We start from the raw sequence: 20,702 nt of genomic DNA on the forward strand, positions 1-20,702 counted from the left end.
GGAAGGGCGGTGGGGGTTCGTGCCTGGTAGCTTTCTAGGCACCGGACCGCCTTGCTAGATATTATTTAGCAGCAATAACTACCTAGTGTACCAGGTAGCAGTGGGGAGCCACCAGTCGGGAAGCTTCACGAGCGTCCAGTCTCGAGTCAATAGCAAGCAGCAGACGGGTGATTTGGTCCGTGCGGTGAGGCTTCTGCAGAATACAGTGGCTGCTCTCTACCAACCAGACTCGATCTGGACTGTGTTGGTGGTGGACGGGCTGGCTGGCGAATCTGTGCAGAAGGAAACCTCTGGAATGCCCTCATGCGGTGTGGGGAGCTGTGTCCAAAGCGAGTTTGCGGGCACGCGGCTTGACGTACGTCAAACAAAGCAAGAAAATAAGGATGTGGTGCAAGCCGGAGCAAAGGACGTCTCGCGATATGCAGGACACGAAGTGGTGGTGAAACCAGAAGACTGGCAAGGAGAGCAAATTCGACACGATGCCTGTGTCCGAGTGATGGATCGAGGTGACGGGCAAAGTTAGGCTGGGCGGCGGCACAGAGCGGGAAGCGCCCGTGGTACGTCTGGAGGAGCCCCACGGCAGCTTTTTGCACGTTGGAAGAGCGGATTGTTAGGTATGTCGGTTAGAGGTACTAGGTATCTGGCAGCTAACGTTAGCGTGTTCAGAGATGGCCGGCGAGGAAACAAGAGGTTGACAATACCAGCCACCGTAGTTGCAAAAAATAGTAGGCAGTATCTTTGCTTCTTGGGCTATTTTTCCTACGAATAAATCTCATGTCACTCTGTCTCGTCACCTGCCTCGTAACCTGCTTCGATAATTGCATTACAAGTGATACAAAAGTACCTACCTACCTACCGGTACGGAGTAATAATAACCTTGTATGCCATCAAACGGGTCCACCAGCCTCATCCTCAATGCTGTGCCAATGACCAACTACGGTAGCTAGGCGCCGAATGGAGAGTGCACAAAGAGCAACCTGGATTTCTCAAGTAGATTAGGGAGGAGAAGTAAAGAATAAAAAGAATGAAACGAAACGAAACGGCAGAAAGAAAATAGAGAGCACACTCGACCAGTACTACATCCACTGTCACTACTATCAAAGCAAGGGTATCAGACCAACACCACCGCCTCTTATAACACACCTTGCGGTTCCCCGTCCCAGGCAGTCACATCCTCTCATCGACTACAGCAATCCTTGCGACGCTCTTCGGCGCACCGTCTCGGCGCCCCCTTTACTGTAGCTCGTGCCGATTCCCGACACAGCCTCGCGCTGCCTGTCCTCCGCCTCTGAATCTCCCTCGTCGTCAGCTTCACCTCCGGCAAGCGGGATATCGGCCAGGGATCGTTCTGGTGTTTCCTCCCCCTTCATTATAGACTCTTTTTTGAAGAACGAGGCACTCTCATGCTTAACAACACGACTTGTGGCCGCCTCATCTTCATCTTCAGCGTCGAGGTCGTCACCTGAGTCGGTAGCGTCTCCCTCCCCTGATCCTCTTAGCCGCAGCTTGTCCCCATCAACAGGCATGGAAGTAAAAGAGTTCCAGGCCGACCAGGCAGCGCTCATGAATAATACTTCGAAAAACCAAAACAGCAGGGTGAAGGCGATGTACGTTAGCACATAGTAGTTTACCATCAGGTACCGTAGTCCGCGGAGCTGCGCCGTGAGCGTCAATTGCGCGCTGTAGATTTGTATATCCTGTCCAGCTTCCACCTCTATATACGCGGCAGCTGGCTTCAGTGACTCTCTGTCAAACGAGACGCGTTCGGCTAGCATCACCGTCAGCGCGTACCGCTGCGAGGTCGTCGAGAGCAAGTGGTATGCCATCAACAGTACGCGAGACGTGACGGACACCAGCGGGTCCACGTATGGCACCAGCGCCGGCCGGCGAGAGCTGAAGAGCACCTTGTTCAGGCCAAAGCCGGCATGGCTCCTCGCAAACTCGTCGGCGCGAGCTGCAAGAGTATTCTGGTCGCGAGAGTCAATTAGGTGTAGGCTGACCATGAAGTTGCCGCGGTCTAGGTTCGCCGGGGATCGGGGCATCGTAAATGTAACGGATACGTCGTAGTCTTGTAGGGCCTTCATGCGCGACGCCGCCAATGGAGCTATGCCGTACGGGTTCGGGCTCGATCTGTTTGTGCCCCGCGTTAGCAGCCCTGGCTCCTCCCTCAATCAGCGCCGCACGGCAAAGATCACGTACCCATATTGCAAGTACACAGGCGCAGTCACGATCTGATGCGGCAGGTAGGCTTGGAAGAAGAGTGCCGATGAGATGGCGGCGAGGCCCAGCAGGGTGCCTATTCCCGACGCGAGCAGGATCGCATTGACGACCACCCGCTGCATCGGCTTGGACGTTAGGGTCTGAACGGCATCCCGCAGTGTTTCCTGCTACCGCGTTAGTTTCAGCTGCAATTCATATATATATCCCACAGCTCAAAGAAGGCTTCAGGAGATTCCGCACCATATTTGTGCCGCGCATAGAATAGGATGGTAAAGGCGTAAGTGTATAGACAGCTCCCAAAACTGGGCCGCCTACGTACCTAGGATGTAGGTACCTACCTAGGTACCTATGTAGTTCTCTATTGTTATTCACCTAGTGTGATACATGTGACTACAGCCTAGCGAAAAATAATCGACATTCCATATCAGCGCCATCGCGAAAGCATGTAAATAGTATTTCTAGCTTAATAATATCGGTACGTGTCATTAACATGTCAGTCTTATACGACGTGCTATTCTGAAAGAGCCTCGTAGCTGCAACGCGAAAAGCAGTCATGTGTACAAAAAACGCAACCTAGTCCCATCCTCCACATTGTAGTTATTGCAATCAGTCTTGAAAAACATACCATATACAAATCAAAAATTCGTTTCCCGCATCAATCCATTAACATTGCTGGAGATAATTGCTTGGGACCAGCCCAACGCGGCCATTGCCGCCGTGTACCTCCGCCTCCCACCAACCATCATCCTGGTGTCGAAGAACACCGAGGATGTCCCCCTTGGCAAATCCAAGCTCCTCTGGGATAACTGCTTGGTACATGTAGAGAGCGCGTGCTGTGAATAAGTTTTAGTCTTGTCCAATTTTACCCAGATGCTGCGTACATACCAAAATGAAGGATAACCCTGCCGTCTGGCGTGTATTGGCGAGAGGAATCGACAACACTCTTGCTACGAGGGCGGGAGCCACCTTCATACAAGCCCATGGCGTGAGAGTCACCTCCTCTACCGCGCTTGGAATCGTACATGTCCCCACCCACAGGGGCCAATTGAACTGCCATATCGCTGCCACCATAGCTGCTGTGAGGACGAGCGGCGCCGTAGTCCACATAAGACGCGGGCGAAGATCCTCTGACGGAGCCTCTCATTGAGCCATGAGGAGAAGCGTGATTGTATGGGTCAGTGTGCGTCTGCGAGCCGCCCCGCTGGTGCTGTGTACGAGGGTTGGGGGATGCAGAGCGGAAGCGAGGATCGTGCCCTGTTCTCGGCTGCGGCGATACACTTCGCGTAGGAGCAGGAGATGCTGCTCGTGGCATATCATAACCACCACGGGTTCCGGGGCGTGAGCTCGGCGACATGCCGCTGTCTCTGCTGCCTTCACCAAATATGCTTCGCGTCTGACTGGCAACCTTCTTAGAAGCTTGCTTCATTGCCTTGGATGTCACGGCGGGTGGTGGTACTCCGAGCCGGGAGACCTGTGACTGAGAGCTATATGCTGGTGGTGTGCCACGGGCAGCTGCTGCGCCATCGTGAATGCCTGGTGCCGGAGTTGCAATGCCGTGATAGCGGTCAGCGGACATGCGGACAGAGCCGGCTTTGCTGCCGCCAACCTTCAGTTCGGCAAGTGCGGCAGCAATTGGATCGGTCTCGTCAACGCTGGCTACGGGTGCATGGCCACCTCGGCGTCGCGTGTCAGAGGTTGAGACTGGCAGGATATTCTGGCCAACGCCGAGTGCAAGGCTGGCATTGACATCAATGGGCTCAGGGCTCGAAGCCCTTGCTGCTGCAGAATGTCTGGTCTGCTCCTCTTGGTTGTACAGAGGCGGTCTGCGTGGGCTTCCAGAGGTAGCGCTAGCATGCCAGGTGTTGCGGTTCGTTTCGGGATTGACCTCTTTAGTGCTCTTGCGGCGAAAGGGGCTGTGGTTCTGGAAAAATCCGCTTTTCTTCTTGAACACTCGCTTTTCCGGGCTGGCAGCAGGCTCAGGCTCATGCTTGATAGGCGATGTCTTACCGCTAGGGGGCTCGACGCTGGAGAACGAGTTCGGGTTGGAATACTCGCTGTGCGAATCTCTGCTAGATGGCCTGGCAGACGTAACCTGAGAGCTGAGATCCGAAGGTGGGCCGGTACGGCACAGCATCGTCATGCCATCCATGGGATAAGGGTCATGGGGGACAGCCGCCAAAGGCCCATGCTGCTTGCTATCGTATTGCTGGGCACTCATCTGGGGGGGTGCTCTACGGAACTGCTCATCAATAGATGGCCGCCCCTGGCCGAGTGATCCGCGTTGCGGGGTGACCGTAGTCTCTCTGCTTCCGGGTTGCATCAAGCTGTCTCGTTCGTCAACAGATGGTCTTCCCTGGCTGTGGCGCCCACGTTGAGGCGTGGCTATAGTTTCTCTGCTTCCAAGGTGCATCGGGTTGTCACGTTCGTCAACATACGGTCTTCCCTGGCTGTGTCGCCCACGTTGAGGTGTGGCTGTGGCTTCTCTGCTTCCGGGAAGCATCAGGTTATCATGCTCGTCAAAAGACGGTCTTCCCTGGCTATTTCGAGCACGTTGAGGTGTGGCTGTGGTTTCTCTGCTTCCGGGATGCATTAGGTTCTCCCGATGTGCAAGATCATTCGCCAGCTTGGACGCGGGATCATGATGGGACTCGAAAGTTGATGGCTGTGGCGATGAGGACCGGAAGGCAGGGTTGATACTGCGAGGGAACTGGGCAACTGAGTAGTGATCGTCGTCTGAGACGTCAGACAGGCTATCAACATCGCCCCGGCGAAAGTTGATGTATTTGGGGGCGTCCGGAATCTCTTGACCAGTCCCTTGTTCTGAGATGAACGAGGTAATGTCCTTCTCAACTTCCATGTTCTCCAGCGAAAGACGAATCTTTTCGCAAGAGGAGTCATCACTGACACATACAGTAGAAGCAATGTTGGCAAAGGTCCACAGGCTGCTTTTCGTGAAGTCCAGGCGCTCCTCTTCCAAGTCCTGGAACTTATCCGCCGCAGCCTTCCATTCTCGGTTCCATCGAACTGTGGTCTCTTCGAGGGCTTTGATCGCGGTTTCATATTCGGTATTGGATGCAGCAAGACTGATCTGCGTCTTCTCGAGCTTGGCTTTATTGCGGCGCTCTTCTTGGCCCATAACCATATGGCCCTGTGCGAGATAACCCTTGATCTTCAGGCATTCTTGTTCATACTTGTCTCGCGTCTGAAATTGTTAGAAGTGGCGACTTTAACGGCACTGTAGTTGTGTACATACCTTGTTAACTTGTTGTGTTTGTTGAATCTTTGTCTTCAAGATCTTTTCAATGACGTTCTGGACAATCTTTCGGCGTTCCTTCATGCCACCTGCAAACGCAGACAGCGGCTCTTCTAACTCAGTCTTCATCTGGGCTGCGATGCTTTGATGCTGTTTGCCCATGCTCTCAACCTCACCACGGAGAGTATCGAGCGAGGCTTTCAGGCTGCCAGTTTCATGGGAGCCCAGAGATTTCTTGCTCAGATTGAGAAGTTTCTTAGAGTATTCGTCTTCGAGCGAGGCGCGAGCTGAATTTCAATTAGAGTCGAGTGTTGAGAGTTTTGGGAGTGTTGGCCATGTGTTACCGGTATAAAATGACTTCAATTCATCATTTGTTTGCTTGGCTGCCGCCATACGATCCAAGAGAGGTTGGACGCCAGCATCATCTTTGCCCCAAAAGTTGTTGGCAACTGGAAGCGCGTCAGAGGAAGGAGAAGATCACAAGCGCGGCAACAAACATACAAGACAGCGCAACGGCTGGTGCTTCGGTTGTGGCCGCAGGCATATTGCCCGTCCCGTTATCAGGAAATGGTACTATAGCGGAGGTGTGTTACGCCGCCGCGACAGCAATGAATATTGATGCAGCACAAAGATGATGGCCGGGAAAAAATAATTTCAAAGCTTGGCTAAGTTTTGAAACCTGGAGTATCTCAACAGAGTGGAGTGCACGGGCAGAGATGCTGATGACGCCTCTTTTCATTGTTTGGAAGCCAAGGTCAGGCCGTTGGCAGGGTAACGCGGACCGGTGTGCTGCACGTGACCTGGTCGTTCTGCTCCCGGACTGGCGACGTGTTGCAGGGCTTGCGGGACGTAGCGCAAGACGCCTGATTGTCCATTTTCAGGCGTGCTTGCGTTGACTTTGTCCTCCACACACACCTACGTCGTATTGCCATCATTTGAATAGTCGAATACAATTTGCCTGCCTCGCACAGCCTTCTCCGATCTGTCATCATCAGAACGCATCAGTTTGCGGCGATCTGTTTACACTCTCAGTTATAGCGCCGCCCAATTTCTGCCGACACATCGCGGCTCGCCAGCTAGCGCTCCTCGACCGGCTTTTAGCTTTGCTGAACAGAAGTATCGCGACAAATACCAGCTTCCGACCCGGGCTTCTCGGTTTCTGCCCCCCAGCGATATCGAAGTTACCCCGATTCCATCCATTTAGAAACTGCCACGAACGAGTAGCATCCCGTTCCTACAGTCTCGTTCTCCCTTTTTCGAGCCTCCCTGCCTGCCCGATCCCCCCAGGCAGGCGCTCCAACGTATAATCCGCGACACTCACCAAGATACCTCCATGGTCCCTCCACCAAGAGCGGGGTCATTTTCGCCAAATCCTGCCCAGGCTCTCCAGACCGGCTCCAATCACTCCCCTCATCCATCGCACGCTGGTGTTCTCAGTGCTGGCGCCAGCCCCAGCACCAGCAGTCCGACGGGGGCCAGCTCCCTCACTAAGATTGTTGTCGCACAAGTTTATCTCCTCCTCAGCACAATCAAGGAGGATAAGGACCGAGCCAAGTGGGAATTGCAAGTTGAACAGCTCAGAAAAGTAAGCGTCGAGTCGTTTTCCCATGAACATGCGGACTCGAGTGCAAATGTCTAACACGCCATAACCACAGCTTATCGATGACTACGGCATGGAAGTCTTCACCAAATACTTCACTCGACTAGTTGTCGGCAATGCGCCACAAATATTTCCTGGCCTTAACCGGCCAGTTGCCAACCCTGGCAACTACCACCTTCTTGTCAGCGAGATGCACAAAATTGCCTACGAACCTGAACAAGCGACCAGAATTGCAGAGTCTATCGAGAGCGGAACTGAAGATATTTTTCGTGATTTTGACTTGTCGACGTTCATGGAGCAATTCAAGCTTGATGCGCTCATGAAGACTCTGCTTGCGCTGGCCTTCAAAATGGGGTCAAGGGTTGATCTCAAGACAAAGGCTGACGCGATTCTATCGGCAAACTTCAGTACCTTTGTGCACATGCTCGAGTTACCCGGGGTGCACGCAGATATTCACCCGAGCTTCATGGCCATGATCATCGACCGTTTCCTCCAATACCACCCTCCAAGCTTTGTTGCATCCTCTCGAAACAATCTTCGCAATGCCATTATAACGCGATACGCGGCGTTGGACACAGCTACTCCTGCATCGTGTCTGGCTGCATTAGATCTTGCGCGCGTTCTGGCTGACAAACCTACAAATGCATTGGCGAGGTATATACAAAAGACTGGTGCTGATGTTACTCGTGATGAAGAGTCCTGTGTTTCGCATCTGCAAGCACGGCACGGGCATTTCCAGCTGACACCCGAGCAAGTTTCTTCGGCGCTCACGTTTGTGACTATCACACAACAACCTGAGCATGATCCGTCGGTTCTGGTTGCTGCTGTTCGCCGAATTGTGCCCAGAACGTTTGATTGGAACGATGTCGTGCGGTCATTCGACCAGCCGACTGCTAGAATAACCTCTGATCAACTTCTTCGCTTGTATAAAGCTCTCCTACCAGTAGCCGAGGATCCCAAGGCAAACTTCGACATCCAGCGGCTGTGGGGTGGCACATGGTCTGAACCAGAGGCTCAGTTATCTTTCGTGAGTGCCTATGCTGCCTTGACGCCAGAGCAGCTCGATGCGACGACGATCCCGAACCTCCAGCGAAGCATCGACCTCGACGACTATGCGAAATCCCCCCAGAACGTACGCGACAGGGCAGCAATTGCTCAAAAGCACCCGCTGGTATCCGTCGCGGCTCTATCAGGCATCTTCCACGCTGCGCTCAATTCGGTCCACTCATCCCAAACGATCGAGGCCAAGCGACTATTTCAGTTTGTTGTGGTTCCGAATCTCGATATATTCCTTGTTACCGCATTCGAGATCCCGAGGGAGTCTTGGGCTGGTATGGCGGCCGAGACCGTCGGTACATTGTTCGAACAATTCTTATATAAGAATTCCGAGAATTGGGAGTTCGCATTGGACAGTCTTTGGCGCAAAGATAAGGAGTGGGTGTGTACTAGACTCGCAGATTCACATGCTTCAAAGCCTGGCGAATTGCCACTTATTTTTGAGCATGCAGTCAAGCTCAAGTGGTTGGACACCCTGGTATATTTAGGCAACGGGTTCGCTCTTGATCTGGCGGCTCTTGCTCACGCAGAAGGATATGTTGACCTCTCCAAATGGGCCAAGTACCATGCAGACCAAGGAGTCGACATTTCCAGAACACTGATACAATTTCTTTTGATCAAGACCAATTTGGAAATTGCGTCGCAACGACCTGACCCTGAGCACAATAGTATCAGGGCAGCCACTACCAACCTTCAGGTCCGCACCGTATCTGCCTTGCTACAGATTCTCGAGGACTTGATGCCAAAAGCTCCGGTACCCGATCTTATTGTTGTCCAGCGTCAGTGCATCACAGCTTATCCGCGGCTGATCAACTATGGCGAAGGCTATGACGATATTATCGATGCCAACTCGTCCCTCGGCAACGGCCTCCCGTCAGCAGCCAACAACAAGATGGAAGAGCACTACAAGAGAATGTACGGCGACGAGATTCCCGTTCGCACGATCGTTGATATTCTTGAGCGATACAAGCATTCCAGGGACATGCTCGATCAGGATGTCTTCGCCTGCATGATTCACGGGCTGTTCGACGAGTATAATCACTATGTCGACTACCCGCTCGAAGCTCTGGCGACCACAGCGGTCCTGTTTGGCGGCATCATTTCTCACAAGTTGATTTCCGACCTTCCATTGAAAATCGGTCTCGGGATGGTTTTGGAGGCTGTCCGTGATCACCGACCGGATGAGTCGATGTACAAATTTGGCTTACAAGCTCTGATGCAATTACTCTCTCGATTCCGAGAATGGCCGGGATTCTGCAAACAGCTACTCCAGGTTCCAGGTCTACAAGGCACGGATGCTTACAAGAAGGCGGAAGAAATCGTTCGTGAGCATGAGGAGGATTTAGCTCGAAGTCGGGGCAGCGGCGGCACTGCCCAATCGCTGGGCTTCGCTGGCGATGCTCTTGCAAACGGCACTATTGACGATCTTGCCTTCCCCGATGGGCCTACGGCGCCGTTTTCGGCTATTGGTATTGACCCTGTTCCCTCAGGGGCCGGATACGAAGATCCCGACGAGGACGAGCAGGGCAAAATCCAGTTTGTCCTGAACAATATCACAGAGCAGACTCTCGAATCCATGTGCATGGAGCTTCGTGATATGCTGGATCACAAGCATCAACAATGGTTTGCAAGCCATCTGGTTGCCGAGAGAGCAAAGATGCAACCCAACTACCACCATGTATACCTAGACCTGGTCAAATTCTTCGAGGACTCGTCTCTGTGGAGTGAGGTGCTCAGGGAGACCTATATCAACGTCGCTCGCATGCTCAATTCTGAAGCCACGATGCAGAACTCGACTGAGCGAACACACTTGAAAAATCTTGGTGGTTGGCTCGGACTCTTGACACTTGCTCGTGATAAGCCTATCAAGCACAAAAACATTGCCTTCAAACAACTGCTGATTGAAGCCCACGACACCAAGAGACTCATCGTTGTGATCCCGTTCGTCTGCAAGGTACTTCTACAAGGCTCTACCTCGGCTGTGTTCCGTCCTCCCAATCCTTGGTTGATGGATATCATATATCTCCTAATTGAACTCTACCATCACGCCGAGCTCAAACTCAACCTCAAGTTCGAGATTGAGGTCCTCTGTAAGGGTCTCAGCCTCGACCATAAAAGCATTGAACCCTCCGGCGAAATCCTCAACAGGCCAGTTGCGGAGGAGCCTGCGGCCGTGCTCACCGTCGAGCAACTTGAGCCATTTGAAGGGATACCTTTGAACGGCCTTGGCTCTGGCATCGGTGCCGGGCTGTCTCCCCAAACAGTAGCGCCGACTATCCCCGACTTAAGTGCGCAGATCACCATACCGCCCACAAATGAAATGGTGGTCAGTACCACCAGGTTGCATGAAATCGCCCGAAACGCTGTCACCCGCGCCTTGCACGATATTATCCAGCCTGTTGTCGATAGGTCAGTTACAATCGCTGCGATTTCAACGCAACAAATGATCCGAAAAGACTTCGTTTCCGAGCCAGATGAGAACCGAATTCGGCTCTCTGCGATCAACATGGTCAAAGCAACCGCTGGAAGCCTCGCTCAAGTTACTTCCAAGGAGCCTCTTCGAGCTAACATGACTAATTACATGCGCAATCTCTCAAACGATCTTCCATCTGGTCTTCCGGAAGGCACGATCATCATGTGTGTTAACTCCAACCTCGATCTTGCCTGCAACATCATTGAGCAGCAAGCTGAAGAGCGGGCTGTGCCAGAGATTGAGGATCTTCTCGAGTCTGATTTTGAGGCCAGACGCCGATACAAGATTCAGCATCCAAACGAGTCCTCGTACCCAGCCAACATCAACCGCTGGGCGATGACCATACCTTACCCATTCAAACTGTCTCCCAATATGCCTGGACTGAACCCTGAGCAAATGGCCATCTATGAGGACTTCGCCCGGCAGCCCCGGAACACGGCGACTACAACTACATCAGGCGCAAATCATGAGCCCTCCGCCTCTGATGCGACGAGATCGCTTGCCAATGAAGTGCTACAAGAGCCCTTTGGTAATATGCCTAATATTCCCACTCCTGCAGAGACACCGTCACTTCAGCAACTCGGCTCGCAGATGCAACCCTATGCTTCTCTCCAAAGCACCGCGGGAAGCATGTCGAACGGACGGGCTAACAACTTTCCCGTGGAAGCTCATGGTCTGCCAGAGCGCTTAAATAAGTTGTTGCAAGAACTTCTTCGTGCCGCCGGCGAGGCCCGTGAGGAGCACTTTGCCGACTTACCCCGCCCCCACCAAGTTCTTGACGTTGTCGATGCGCTGGTTCAGTTGCTCATTAAGACGTCTCAGAGCTCAGACGAATTTCCCATCTATGCTGCGGAGCAGATTACTGGTGTAATTTTCCAGCAGGTCGAGGACAACCTTACTCTGGAGAGTCTTGTTCACGTTATGGAGACTTTACGCAAGATCTCGGGTGCCGATCTGAACAGCCGTGTGCGCGCTCTATTTAGTCAGCAGCCAGGAAGCAGCTTCCTTAGCTTGCCCTTACTTGCTGCTCTGACGCGCACTGATCTTCTCGATTGGAGAAGCATCGACCTTGCCATGTCCAAGGCTCTCGATGAGAGGAAAGAGGGGTCTCTGGGGTTCCTGGAGCAGATGTTTGATCTCGTTCTCCTCAACAGTCGCCCCATCGCTCTCTATGCTGATTTCGTCCGTACTTTGGAAGCAGCCTGGAACTGGATTAACGCGGACAGCGAATCTGTCGTCGGCGAGAGACTCAAGGCGAAGCTTGTCGGTGCTGGTATGTACCAGCCATCACAAAGCCACGGTAACGAGTCTTCGTCTAGACACGAACAAATGGAATATGTCTTTGACGAATGGGTGCATTTGTGTAACAACCAGAATGCATCGGGCGCAGCAGTCGATGTCTTCATCAAGCGGCTACGCGCCACCCAGGTTATTCGCAACAAGTCTGATTTCTTAATCTTCCTCCGCAGCAGCATTGACTTGTCCGTTGAACGCTTTGAGCATTTGATCCATGCCGGCAGTGATGGTTACATCATGATTGATGCTCTCGCGAAGCTCATTGGCGTGTTTGTCGGCATGCATCAGGACAGCAGTGCAAGCCGTGCGTCATTTGTCGACTCGGTGCTTGGCATCACCACTATGGTGTTGTATCATCACCAAACGAATCGCGGGGAACACCTCAATCAGAGACTCTTCTTCCGCCTGTTCTCTATGCTCTTTCACGAACTACAAACCATCTGCGATCAGCTACCCGAGATGGAGTCGAGAGATATTATTCTGACTGTTGCCCGCAGAATGGAGCCGCTCGGTCCTTTCCAGTTGCCCGGCTTTGCTTTCGGCTGGCTCTCGCTTCTGCAGCACCGATCTTTCCTACCAAATTTACTGTCGATTCCTGAATACGGAGGATGGCAGCAGTTTACCAGACTCCTGCGCCAGCATTTGGATTGTCTGAGCGAGCAGCTTAAGGCCTTGGGTGTGTCATCCGTTGCCAAGGAGATGTACCGAGCTACGCTCAAACTTCTTGTCATTCTTCAGCATGACTTTGCCGAGTTTGTTGCGGCGCATCATGTGGATATTTCCAAGAGCATCCCACCCCACTGCACCCAGTTGCTTAACGCTGTTCTCGCAGCTCAGCCGCAGCATGGTTACACCAAGGTGATCACCAAAAGCAAGGGTGTTAGTGAGCGCGAAGATTCGAAGGTCTACCCGGGGCTTGTTGATGATGCCAAGGCCATTTTGCAACAAGCAGGGCTCATTGAGGGCCTCGAGGAAGTTGTCCAAGGCGCCACCTCGGAGGGTATCATGGCGCAGATTGTGCACAGCATGAGCACTGGATCGGATCTTGAAACCACCTTTGGTCATGTTCCAGTCTCCGCCAACATCGATGTCATCAACGCTGTTGTCATTTATCTTGGTAGTCATGGAGCAGAACGATTATTTTCCACCGAGCCGCCGAGGCTCAGCGGCAAGGAGCCGGAAGCTACGGTCTTGTCCGTGCTTGTTCACGAGGTATCTCCAGAGGCTAGATACTATCTGGTGTCGAGCATGATCAATCAGCTTCGATACGCCAACACGCACACTGAGTTCTTCAGCCAACTATTGCTCCACATATTCGGCAATGACCTGCATGATCCGGAAGACACAGACATCCGCCAAGAGATTACAAGAGTCTTGCTCGAAAGACTGATCGGATTCTGGCCACAGCCATGGGGACTGATGTACACGGTCGTTGAGCTAGTAAAGAACGAGAAATACATGTTCTTCGACCTGCCATTCATCAAGTCTACTCCAGAGGTATGTTATACTGTGTACACTATGCTTACGACTACAAAAGCTAACACGCTCAGGTGGCGGAACGATTTGGCAATATTCTTCAGCGGGTTTAGGAGCTTGCCGAAGGATTATAGACGGCTCGGTTATTAAGGCCGACGCGATGTTTACGAAGAGTACGCAAGGTGTTGTGCTTGTGTGATATGAAATATTCAACGGGGGATGAGCGTGGGGTTTAAAGGTCGCTCGCATGAGGTATTTGGAAATAATGGAAATGACGTTAGCGAGAGAACCAGATTTCTGCATTGGGGGATGTGGACGTTTGGATCCAGCGACGAAGTTTCTTGTACTAGGTATAATGCATCAATGTATATTAATAGGGCAGTGTTACGTTGGTTGAGGTAATACCGGCGCAAAAGTTGGTTTTCTGCTTATCAACATGATTTGTTGTGTTGCACAATGTGCTTGCACTTGGGTGAACAATCCTTTTATGTTAGATGATCAACGTCCCCTTCATGACCTTGACAGCCTTGCCTGAGAGATGCACCTCGTCGATGGCATTGCCCTTCATGGTCACATGCACGACAATGTTGCTCTCCCGGCCCATTTCCACGCCCTGCGTCAGCTCATACCGGCGCCTGCTCGTCTTTTGCCCGCCGCTCGCGGCGCCGAGGTAGCAGCACAGCGCCGCCGACGCCGAGCCCGTCGCGGGGTCCTCGCACAGGGCGTCAATCATGCGGGTGCGCAGCGTCACGACCTCGGTGCCGTCGTCGTCGGCGCCGCCACCGGTCCGCACATAATAGAAGCGGCAGCAGAGGCCCGCCCGCCACCCGTCATCCAGCAGCTCCGCCACGGGGCCCGTGAAGCGCGACTCGGTGGCCTGCGCGAGGACGGCGAGCGACGGCAGCTCAATGAGGATGAAGCTCATGCCGCGGACGATGCTGTACACGGGGGCGTCGAGCTCGGCGGCCCGCACGGCGGGCACGTCGGAGAGGCCCTCGAGGTGCGCCGGCGAGGAGAGGTCGCGGAGGCGCTTGGCGTGCAGGTGCACGTTGTGCGGGATGGTGGCGCGGGCGCCGCCACCGCCGCCGGTGCTGGCGACGGGGATGGGGCCGGCCTTGGTGACGAGGGTGTCGACGCCGGCGCCGAGGAGCGACACGGCGGTGCCAATGGTGGGGTGCCCGGCAAAGGGAATCTCGGCGTTGGTGACAAAGATGTCGACGTGGCGGACGCTGCTGGGGCTGGCGGGCTCGTGGATGAAGATGGTCTCGGACAGGTTGAACTCGCGCGCGACGGCCTGCTTCTGGGCCTGCGTGGGCGGCGCGGGGATGGTGACGGGGATGGTGACGACGGCGAGGGGGTTGCCGCGGTACGGCGTGTCGGTGAAGACGTCGTACGTCTCAAAAGGAAGCTCCATGCTCTTTTGGCGACGATGATTGTTCAGCGGTGACTCGTGAGGGGGAGCTGGAGCGGCGGAGGGGAGGAGGGGTTTCTGTGTAAGTGAGATGGTTTAATTTCTCCGGGCACAATTGTGAATTATATGTTCAATATTTCTGTATCTAGCAAAAGACAGTGAAGATATATACTGTCTATATGACTAACATGTACGCCTTACATATGAATTCATGCCATCTCCGCTCTCACGCCCTTGCGGACGAGTCAGAGTGGGCTGAGGGTTGAGTAAGCGGATGAGCGGGACAACGGGGATGGCTATTTCATAACAACGTTGCAAGTAAGAAACCATGTCGAGTTGTTAGCCGAGTATCCGCCGGTGAGTCACTCGTCCATTTCGGTGGCCGATATACGGGCAGAGGCGTTTCCAAAGCAGCTTTTGGCTGGGGAAACAGCTTCCCGCCGTGGGTGTATTGATGCAGGGTTGAAGATACTGGCTTTTTCAGCTTTGCCAACGCTTTGCTGACGTGCAATGTTGAAAATGGACGATGACGCTGCCACACAATCGGAACCGGATGCAGCCTACGGAGACTGTGCCGATGACATGCGTAGACAGGGCATGTGTAAATGGAATAGGTTTCCGTAATAAATGTTGGATAGTTGAGGCGGCATTCATACAGAACGCAGTCAAAAGGTCGCTCATCTCTCGCATCTCGGGAAAACACTACGCCAAAGTCAGTAGAGAGGAATTTGAAAGGGACAGTACGTGAGACCGAGTGATGAGGCTCAATCCCAGGCCTGGCGAAGGTGCATGCTGCAAGGCGCACGCTTGGGGACTCCCCGTCTTCAATGCAAGGCTAGTAGTTACAACAGATGATCTCCAGCAAGAATTGCCAATCCCGGCGATGAGCAACGTCCACGCAACCTCGAAAGCAACAGGCTATAAGAAGGCTCAGTGAGGGGTAGCATTTCGCTCTCCCAGAGTTTGTTCAAGCAGTAGTCTGGCTGTCATCACTGTTGGGTGGTGTGATGGTTTAGCGTTGGCGCGATGGACGCAGCGTCGCAGCCGTGGTCTGGTCCATGGCCAGGGTTCGCGCAGTTCAATTGGTGTTACTCCCCTCATCAACATCACAACCGTGGCAACCTTATTCCGACCAAGGGTGACGGCGGCCGACTACGGACTAGGCTAAAGCTTATCGGGCACCATGGTGGTACGGGCATCACCTCCCGACGAGCCGGAACTACGGCAGCAGTGCACAGACAGCCACCAGACAAACTGACAGAGAGACAGGCAAGTTGTTTTGCAGGAGACGTGCCTTACACCAGGCTGGTAATAGTAGCAATCAACAGACCAGATAATAAACCGGGGCATCGCATGCAGAAGAAAAATAAACCAAGGTCAACCGAGGGATGCAAGCCACAGGCCCCAGTTGCAAGTCTCGTACCTGCGTTGTGCTCCATATCAATATTGTGGTAAGCGGAGCCTATTGGGGGGGCACAAGGGGCTGTTATTACTGGAACTACGGCAACAAGCGGGCAGTTGGCAGTTCCACAAGGACGAGAATGAAAGGTTGAAGGGTCCCTTTTTATTCATTGGAATAGTAGCCGGGAAATTACTCGAGTGACAGTTGTGACTTGTCGCGAAGAATCGGGGGGGAATCGGCTATCTATGAGACGCCAAGGAAGTGCGCGTAATTGTTAGACAGGCTATGCACGTCAATATGCGTGGTGGGTGAGCCCTTTTAAAGGGAAAATGAAGAGAGAAAACGAAGAGAGGGAGAAAGAGAGAAAATAAAGAAAATAAAGAAAAGGAAAAAACAGGAGAGAAAGAGAGCTGAAAATATACAGACACTTGCCCAAGCTTTGGTGTCAGTTCCCTCTTCTCTCGGCTTACACGGCGAGCAAAGTGGCGCCAGCAAGAGGGGCCAGAAAAGGACGCGGCGCCGGTGGCTAACGATGCAAGATGGTCAGATGGGGGGGCGGACAAGGAGCCATTGCCGTTACCAAGTCGCCGGGGAGTCTCCGTCGGGCGGAACTGGGCACACAGCAAGCTAGTCCGTCTTCAACTTGCAAGCGTCAGTTCGTTGCTATTGCCAGTAGTTGGTTGGCTGGCAAGCTGGTTTCCCCCACCACGACCAAGACGCACTTGAATCGTTGACGGTGATGTGGCGGTGATGCGGGAATAGCGAGGGAGCGCGATGAAGATGCGGCGTCCATCGTCGGTGTATTAGCAGAACACAGACAATGGCGACGATTTTCCTCACGAAGAGCTTGAAAGGGGAGACATGAAGAGCCGGCTCCCAAGGCGACGCGCAGCGGCAATGGCCGATTTAGCTCATCGGCGAGACTTGATGACATGTTGTTGGTACGCTTGGCCCAAGATTCGTCGCCATCCAGCAACTGCAGCGAGGCCGATGTTATTAGTCTCTTCAGCGCGGTTCGTTATTAGTAGAGCCTGATAAAATAACAAAGGCCCCAGTTAGCCAACTTAGCTTCAGACAAATGTGGGTGGGCATCTAAATTTTCCTGGCCATTCTTGTTGGAGGCGAGAGGGGCGATTGATGTCACGACTCACGACTCGTACGGCGTAGCAATTGCGGGTGTCTTGCAGGATTTTAAGAGATGGCCCGCCTTTGATGTTCGGTGGCTCCAGTTTCACGCAGGTCATTGTGCAGAGCAGCGCATCATGCGAGTTTGGCGGGCGTTGTGGTGGTGGTGATGCGTGCTCACCGACGGTTTGCATCAGGCGTTGTGCAAAGCTGGATTGGGTAGGCTGGCGATAGTCCGTGGAGGGAGTACGCTCGAGCACTATTGGCGCTTGCAATGGGCGTCAGCAAGAGTCTATACTGCCATTGTTTGTATAGGACAAAACTGAACGTGATACAAAAGGGCGGGTGACGGCATAACAGCGAGGACAAACAGTCGGTCGCCGAGCGATGACACGCCTGGACAGATTAGGCGAACCGCGATTGGACACGGGTGGCCGCAGGAACCCCAGGCGCAGAGGGCGGGGCATGTTGGCTGAATCAAGCTGCGACCAGGAGAAAATTATTCATAAATAGGTCATCGGTAATTTGTACAGTACCAGCAGAGAGGTACCGAGTTGACTAGCAGGCCCTGGGGGCCCTGGGGGTCCAGGAAAAATAAATAAAGTCCGTAGCGACGCAAATCTACCTGTTAGAGTGGCCGCGATGATGATGCCGTCGCTATTCTGCAGCAGGATGGATGCACACAGTAACAGGTGAGCATGAAGCATGAGACGATTTTTACACGGCTGGCAACTTATGCAACCACGTAGGTAGATTTGTGCAGTTTATTTACCGCCTTCTTGCGCTTGTGTAAACAAAGCCAGCCGGCTGCCATAAATAAATACACACAGATAACTAATAATGCAGATAATGGGCATAGTTTAATAAAAGAAAAGTACCGCGCGCTGTGCAGGAGTGCGGCTGCAGTACCTGCCTGGACCCCTACAACCTGCTCCTCCGAGGCTGAGTGGGGAACCTGGGAATTGTGGGCGGTGAGCTTTTTTTTTTTGATTCATCACTCCAAACGTAAGGGGATGCCCGCGCAGGCACTGACACAGCAGACGGGGAATTTTGAGGAGAAGAAAAATGGAAAACCATAACAAGTCTACCTTGTACTATGTACTGTATAGTATGGATTTCTCTCCCTCTTGCTTACCCCATGTACCGCGTAAACATCCGGACTTCGCCGCCAACAGCTGTCACTTGCACGCTGGAATGCTTGCTCCCTCGCTCCCTTGGCTTGGAGAACAAAAAAAGAGACTGAGGCAGAAAAATCAAAGAGGCAAGTAAAGGGTCGGGGGCATGTGGCCCGTGCTGCACGACTGACGTCCTAGCGGCCCACTTCGGAATGCAGGCATCCCGGTGGCCGACCAATAGGAAGCATGCAGAAAGAAAAAAAGTTCAAAGCTCTCGTGCTTGCTGGTCCTCTCAGTCTTTTGGCCCCCCCAAAAAAAAGCCGCCAAAGAATCCTTCCCCCCCCCGGCCTGCTAGTCCGCCGCTCATCGCCTGAGCTCTTTCCTCCCCAAGCCACAGCCCGCGCCCGCCACCAAGCCTGAGGAGCCAAAAGGAAAAAAAAAAGTCGCTGGGACTCTAACCAGCCCGCCAAAAAGTTGAATCCCGCCCCCCCCCTTCCCTTGACTCTCTCTATCCAGACCACCCCCCCCGACACTCTCCGAAACATTTCACAACATCACCGCTTCCCTTGTCTAAAGGCTTGCCTGTTATTCATCTTCTGTTATTTTCACATCTTCTTTTGCAGTATTGTGCTGCTCTCGTCCAGAATAGCAACCCCCTACTTTTAAAACACCAGCCTTGTTTCCGTCCACCCTAGCGATATCCACTCCCGAGCCGCCTCTGTCTACCCTTCCGCATTCGTCGCCTTCTCCTTCTCAGCGACCGCGAGAGCCCTTTTCCTAAGCGACACCGTTGATATCGATACAAGAACTTCCTGTCGCCAATCACTTGAATACCCTATCTCGCCGCCGCCGCCTCCCACAACACTGCTTGCGCTTCCGCAAACAGCCTCCTCTCGTCACACAAACGCCGCCGTCATGCCTTACAACACGCGGCGCAAGTCGCTCTCGCTACCCAGCCTGGGTATTCACATTCCCATGACACACGCCGCACGCGCCGCCGCTTCGGCTTCCAAGTCTGCTTCCCGTCTCTCGACCTCTCCTACAGCGCCTGCCGCCGAGTCTACCGAGTCCCATCCCACCAAGCGTCTCAAGCGCTCCCACACCGGCTCTGCGCCCGCCAACACCACTGAGCAAACACCCCCTCCCTCCCCCACCGTTGCCGACAGCATCGAAATGACCGACGCCGACTCTGTCTCCAAAATTGACCTGTCCACCGTCAACGACGACATTGTCGAGGGTGTCATTGTCCAGCTACAAACCACTGGCAACCGACCCCATCTCGTCAAAGACCTTGCCCTCATCCTTGGCCAGACTCTCACTTCGGTCCAACAGTAAGTCTTGTTGGCTCTACTTTCATATCCTTCTTGACCGCTAACTCAACACGACTAGATCCGCCAACCCTTGCGCCATCATCTCCTCGCGCCTCGCTTCATACCTCAAGCGCCCCGTTTGGTCCGCTTCTGCTCGTTGCCCTTTGGCCAAGGAGCTTGAGACTGTCCACCCCCGTCGCACTTACTTCTTCCTCACAACCCAGCCTCGCCAGGAGCTTCCTGACCCCAGCATTGTGCAGCCCATTCTCCCCGCCGCCATTGTCACCCCCTCCGTCTCCCTTACCGACGACTCTGGCTCTGACGCCGAGGGTCGCCGCCGTGAGCTCAGCCCTTCCCCTGAGGTCGATCTCTCTCCTGCCGAATTCGACGACACCTTTGACGACATGTTCCTCCACGGTTCTGCTGTCGGTTCCTTTACCTCGCGCCGTGTTAGAATCGCTCGCGACTTCCGCCATGACTCGCCTCCTCTGGAAAAGGACGAGCGCGAGTTTACGCAAACCGCCGATGTTGTTCTCAAGCGCAAGCTATCCGAGGCCACCCCCGTCGTCGTTGATCCTGCCGACCGCGCCGTCCTAGCCGAGTATGGTTTCCGCGACGACATGTGGTTCGGCGACATCCGCGCCCCTCCATCTACTGCTTTCCTTGCCAGTCCCTCTATAAAACCTATCGCTGGTCCTTGGATTCGCAAAGAAGAAGCCGATAACTGGCTACGGCTTTTTGGAGGCGAACAGGGCGCCGAGAGTATTGAGATTGAGGAGCTCGATAACCTCTTGAGCACATACTAAATTGTGTGCCTGCTCAGCTTGACCTACTATAAAATGTACGATGGGACGTGGTATGAGCTGCGCTTCGACCATCGTCCCGGGGCAAGTCCCCCTTTACTTCGCGCTGTACAAATTTGTTCGATCCTCGCATCTCCTTTTCTTGCGAAGATGGTGTTTGGG

General features: G+C 53.6%; 5 protein-coding genes across 5 annotated transcripts; 2 read left to right on the plus strand and 3 right to left on the minus strand.

Annotated features, from left to right (window-relative positions):
• Positions 1-78: 78 nt before the first annotated feature.
• CCM_04488 (SH3 domain protein) lies at positions 79-6,017 on the minus strand (the record flags this gene model as incomplete). Its single annotated transcript, XM_006669636.1, has 10 exons — positions 79-140; positions 225-318; positions 894-977; positions 1,218-2,130; positions 2,200-2,384; positions 2,914-3,026; positions 3,106-5,422; positions 5,474-5,760; positions 5,818-5,922; positions 5,975-6,017. The coding sequence occupies 10 exons, from the start codon at positions 6,015-6,017 to the stop codon at positions 79-81; spliced, it is 4,203 nt and encodes a 1,400-aa protein (XP_006669699.1).
• Positions 6,018-6,806: 789 nt separating this feature from the next.
• On the plus strand, positions 6,807-13,487 carry CCM_04489 (Ccr4-Not transcription complex subunit (NOT1), putative; the record flags this gene model as incomplete). Its single annotated transcript, XM_006669637.1, has 4 exons — positions 6,807-7,058; positions 7,129-8,511; positions 8,548-13,395; positions 13,449-13,487. 4 exons carry the CDS (start codon positions 6,807-6,809, stop codon positions 13,485-13,487), a joined length of 6,522 nt encoding a protein of 2,173 aa, XP_006669700.1.
• Positions 13,488-13,864: 377 nt separating this feature from the next.
• On the minus strand, positions 13,865-15,115 carry CCM_04490 (phenazine biosynthesis protein, putative; the record flags this gene model as incomplete). The annotated part of the gene is made up of 2 exons (XM_006669638.1): positions 13,865-14,863; positions 14,987-15,115. 2 exons carry the CDS (start codon positions 15,113-15,115, stop codon positions 13,865-13,867), a joined length of 1,128 nt encoding a protein of 375 aa, XP_006669701.1.
• A 1,261-nt stretch (positions 15,116-16,376) lies between these two features.
• CCM_04491 (uncharacterized protein) lies at positions 16,377-18,649 on the minus strand (the record flags this gene model as incomplete). The annotated part of the gene is made up of 8 exons (XM_006669639.1): positions 16,377-16,430; positions 16,658-16,798; positions 16,894-17,163; positions 17,339-17,571; positions 17,728-17,794; positions 17,863-17,937; positions 18,448-18,551; positions 18,634-18,649. 8 exons carry the CDS (start codon positions 18,647-18,649, stop codon positions 16,377-16,379), a joined length of 960 nt encoding a protein of 319 aa, XP_006669702.1.
• A 693-nt stretch (positions 18,650-19,342) lies between these two features.
• On the plus strand, positions 19,343-20,543 carry CCM_04492 (uncharacterized protein; the record flags this gene model as incomplete). Its single annotated transcript, XM_006669640.1, has 2 exons — positions 19,343-19,758; positions 19,817-20,543. The coding sequence occupies 2 exons, from the start codon at positions 19,343-19,345 to the stop codon at positions 20,541-20,543; spliced, it is 1,143 nt and encodes a 380-aa protein (XP_006669703.1).
• Between the last annotated feature and the right edge of the window lie 159 nt (positions 20,544-20,702).

This window comes from Cordyceps militaris, assembly GCF_000225605.1.
Source record: "Cordyceps militaris CM01 unplaced genomic scaffold CCM_S00003, whole genome shotgun sequence".
Taxonomy (NCBI): domain Eukaryota; kingdom Fungi; phylum Ascomycota; class Sordariomycetes; order Hypocreales; family Cordycipitaceae; genus Cordyceps; species Cordyceps militaris.